Source organism: Oryza brachyantha, chromosome 7 (assembly GCF_000231095.2).
Source record: "Oryza brachyantha chromosome 7, ObraRS2, whole genome shotgun sequence".
NCBI lineage: Eukaryota > Viridiplantae > Streptophyta > Magnoliopsida > Poales > Poaceae > Oryza > Oryza brachyantha.
The window spans coordinates 5360821-5365416 of NC_023169.2; the positions used below are offsets into that span (position 1 = coordinate 5360821).

Below are 4596 nucleotides of genomic sequence, written 5' to 3' on the forward strand. Positions count from 1 at the left end.
ATATACTTTTATGCATATATATAACTTTACATATTTAAAAAAAATAAGACAAATAGTCAAATATATATAAAAAAAAGACAAATAGTCAAATATATATAAAAAAGTCAGGAAAGGAAGGAGGTAGTAGTTTATAGGTCAAGTTTTGACGTGAATTGCTGCCTAACATTCTCAAAAGGAACAAAACCCATCATAACATTCTTTTTGCACAGGTATTTGTTGCTACGACCACATGCTAGCAGGGTTCAGTTCCAGCTACCATTTTTTGCTGGAATAACTGAACGCCTCTCATATTTCTTCAATCATCCAGAAATTGTGCAAGTGAACTAAGCAAAAAAAGCCATGCCGGCAGACGCAACACGATGATCAAGAGAGAGCAAGACCATGACAGCATCAGTTGTCCTGCAGCACTCTGCACAGCTGAGCTCCCAGCGCCGGCAGCGTGACCGGCTTCTGGATCAGGCCGTTGATCCCGGCCCGCCGGCACAACTCCTGGACGGCGGTGCCGTCGGTAGCGGCGGGGACGCCAGCGCCGCCAGCGGCCACGACGACGACGATCAGCAGCCAGCAGCTGTTCCTGAGCTCCCTGATCCTGAGGGCCGCCTCGAACCCGTCCATGGCCGTGCCGTCGTCGTCGTCGATGTCGAGCACGACCAGCTGGAAGGAGGCCTCGGCGCTGGCCAGCAGGCTCAGGCAGTGGGCGGCCGACGGCGCCGGCATCACCTGGCAGCCGAGCCTCTCCAGGATCCTCTTGGTCACCTCCCGGTTCACGGCGTCGCGGCCGGCCAGGAGCACCCTCAGGCCGTTGAAGTGTGGGAGGATGTGCGGTGGGGATGCTCCTGGCGCCTGGACATGTCCCTGCTGCAGCTTGAACTGCAGGATCAGGGTGACGCTTTCTCCGACGCCCTCGGAGTCGGAGGCTGACCACATGTTACCGTTCATCATCTAAACAAGTAAGAAAATTAGATTGTTTGTTTCCTTGAACTCCCTCCAGTTTGATAATTCTTGACGTTTTGGGCAATAACACGGTCTTCTAAATCTATTTTTGATTGTGATTTTCTACTATAATATATAAAATAAATAAATAAATGTTTGCTTTAAAATACTCTTTATGACTCATCTATACATATTGTTCTACAGTTTTCAAACCAAAAATTTTAGAAATTATTAATAGTCAACGTTTTAATTGTCCAAAATGACAAGAATTGTGGAACCAGAGGGAATATCACACAACCCTTTGTGTTAGCAGTGAGGCAGCGTGAGTGTGACACAAGGGACTATACCATATCATGTGTAATATCCATAACAAACTATATGAAATTTAACCATAACTATTTAAGTTGCAAGCATACACTTAGGTGGGATCTCAACTATGTGCAAAAAACCTATTGAGTGAGACATAGCAAAATGAGAAATGGATTCTAATCCCTTCGAGAGGACCAAAATGAGAAATGGATTCTAATCCCTTCGAGAGGACGTAATTTAAATAGATATGAAAAGAACGACAATATAGATTAATATATGATATGTCACTTCACAAAAATGCATGCCCAAATTTGACCCCCATAACTTGTAAAAAGACAAATTAAACTCTGAGTACTATACCCATTGAATATATTCAATTTCATTTTTTTTTTGTTGCAACTTATGCAAGTCAAATTTGATCTTTTGTGCTTTTAGTGATATATGACACATTAATCTCTCTTGTTAATTTTTGTTTATATTTTTTTCACAACTATTTACATAACATGTAAAAGAACAAGGGGATATAACGACGGTTTAAAAGAGTTTCCCTGGCAATATGTATTTGGAGATCTGGTTGTATTATTAATGTGACGGTGTACCATGCATGAGTGATCTCATATATACCTGCACAACCTTGTTGCAGTAGGTGCTGAAGATGTGCCCCATCTCTGAACTCGAAGCGGCGGGAATGGGAGGCGGCAATTGGCATGGCAGACTCCTCTCAGCAGCACAACTCCTCGATCTTTCAATCCCGACCTTGAACTTGACGCAAACGTTGCAACCGGAGAAGGTCGGCCGCATCGGGATCCAGTCAAGGCTGTACCTCTCTTCACCCACATTGCAGATCCTGACCGAGAACGAGAGGCGGCACGCCCCGGACTCGGTGTCGCATCGGCGCAACAGAGTGCCCACCATGTCCAGCAGGAGATGGAACACTCTCGTGTCGTCGCCGACGACGCATTCCGGCAGCGAACACTCCGGCTGGTGCAGGAAGGCAGCTCCCCTGCAGCGGGACAGGCAGCCGGCGACGCCGATGGCGTCCCTGATCAGCGCGTGTAGGCTGAAGGGCTTCCTCTGCAGGGACGAGTGGTGCGGCCGGTTCACGGTCACCGCGCCCATGACGTCGTCCATCAGCGCCGACATGAGGGTGCTCGTCCGGGCAATGGCGTCGACGGCGAGCCTCTGCTCCGGGCGCATGCCCTCGGCCGCTTCGTGCTGCAGCAACGAGGCCAGCCCGACGATGGAGTGCACCGGCCTGCGCATGCCGTCGCACATGGCGCTCTGGATGGAGCTGAACGCTCTGGTCGCCATGGCGGCATGGTGCTTGGCCTGCATCAGGGCTCTGTGCTGCTCCGCGAACCTGTCCCGCATCGACCGCGACTCCTCGAGCACCGCCGCGTGGGAGAGCGCGACGGCGGCCTGGTCGGCGACGACCTGAACGATCTCCAGGTCGTGGCTGCTCCATCCTCCGGGAGCGTCGTGGGGGAGAAGCAGCACCAAGATGGCGTAGCTCGCCTCGGTCACCTCCGGCGTCCCTCCTCCGTCGTAGTTGGACACCCGTAGAATGGGGATCCGTATGGCGGCCGTCGCCCCCGTCGGCTGGAGGCTGTCGCTGCCGCTCGCCGTCCCAAGCGCGGAGTGCGGTTTGAGCACCTTGGCGACCTTGCTCGCCATTACGTCGACCACGTCGGGGTCATCGGCGGCGATGGTGGTGCGTGCGTCACCCACCTCCAGCATGTCGGTCGCCTGGGCTCTGGAGCTAAGCTGATGCACCAGCACGAGGTCAGGTTCGCCGGCGGCGGGCATCCAGACGGCGCAGCTGTGGAGGCCGAGGGCGTCGGCGAGCTGGAGCGCGGTGGTGCGCAGGATGGCGTGCACGTCGAGCGGGGACCCGTGGATGCGCCCCGTGAGCGCGCGCACGGCGCGGGAGGTGGCCTCCTCGCGGCGGCGGACGAGGCCGAGGTCCCGGTGGAGGCGGCTGGCCTTGTCCCGGAGCAGCGACTCCCGCACCTTGAACCTGAGCAGCTTGGGGATGAAGGTGAGGAGCGACACGGCGGCGGCGGAGGAGGCGACGGCGGCGAGGACCTTGGACGCGGTGAGCGCCCCGAGGAGCGCGGCGGAGTGCGGGTGGGCGTGGGCGAAGACGGTGAGCAGGTGGGAGGCGCCGCAGAGGACGATGAAGGCGCAGAAGTGGAGCACCGCGCACTTGACCTCGGAGAGGTCGGCGCAGGTGGCGAAGTAGAAGAGCTCGAGCGGGATGGAGAGGAAGGAGGCGGCGATGAGCAGGTCGCTCACCTTCTGGCACTGCAGCATCGCCTCCACCCCGCCGTCCTCCCGCATGTCGCACCCGCCGGCCCCGCACCGCCGCCGCGCGCCCAGCTCCGCCGCCGACGCGACGAACAGCCGCCACGCCATCGTTCTACAGAAACAAGCACTGCACTGCGCTGCGCCGAGCTGAGGAGGAGAGCGAGCGAGGTAGTGAGCGAGAGAGAATGGGTAGAGAGAGAGAGAGGGGCGAGATGAGGAAGAAGGGAGGGGCGGCGCGTGGAGGTGCTCGAGAAGCGCGCGGGCGCGGGAGGAAGACAAGTGTAGGCAATGCAGCGCGCTTGTGTCCCGCGCGCAGCGGCACAAGTGTAACGTGGGGCCTTGCCACCTGGCGCCGGCAGGTTGACCGTTGACCGGAGTGGACTCGAAACGTTTTTGAAGATTGTTAAAGGCCCCAGGGTTTGCTGGAGCCTGGAGGGAGAGTTGGGGATACGATGTTACCTGTTAAAGTCTTTTTTTTCGTTCACGCTAGTTATCTGTATTAATTATTACTATCTCCGTTTTATAATGTAATATATTTAATTTTTTTGAAACATTTGATCATTCATCTTATTTAAAAATTTAGTACAAATATAAAAATGATAAGTTATTTTCTAAATAAGACAAATGGTCGAACATTATAAACAAAAAAGTTAAACATTTTACATTATAAAAAAGAGGGAGTAGCATTTTAGAAAATATAAATTATGTTATTATGTACATCTAAGATGTTGCTACACCTTTAGTTTTATATGTATAACTATTATCTTGTTCTTTTTCAACCCTTATCTGTATCCTCCAACTCAATAGGGCTATCTGAATCTCATGCTGTAGGCCATGAGCTTACTGTAGCCGGACGCATCATGAGAGTTGAGCAACCCCACCAGTTAGTTGAGAGCTCAATGAGACTGAGGTGCAATGAGCGAGTTTGATGAATTAGGTAACGACTCAAGAGCACATGAGGATGAAGCAGCAATAACGGCTTGGGAGCTTCACAAGGCCGACAACTTAGAAGCCACAATAGCTAGATCGATATGCCTCACCACTGTC

The 4596-nt window shown here is 52.9% G+C and overlaps 1 protein-coding gene across 1 annotated transcript; it reads right to left on the reverse strand.

Annotated features, from left to right (window-relative positions):
- Positions 1–390: 390 nt before the first annotated feature.
- LOC102702862 (ethylene receptor 4-like) lies at positions 391–3653 on the reverse strand. Its single transcript, XM_040525881.1, has 2 exons — positions 1867–3653; positions 391–942 (listed from the first exon to the last, which is right to left on the reverse strand). Exons 1-2 carry the CDS (start codon positions 3580–3582, stop codon positions 391–393), a joined length of 2268 nt encoding a protein of 755 aa, XP_040381815.1. The 5' UTR covers positions 3583–3653.
- Positions 3654–4596: the final 943 nt, after the last annotated feature.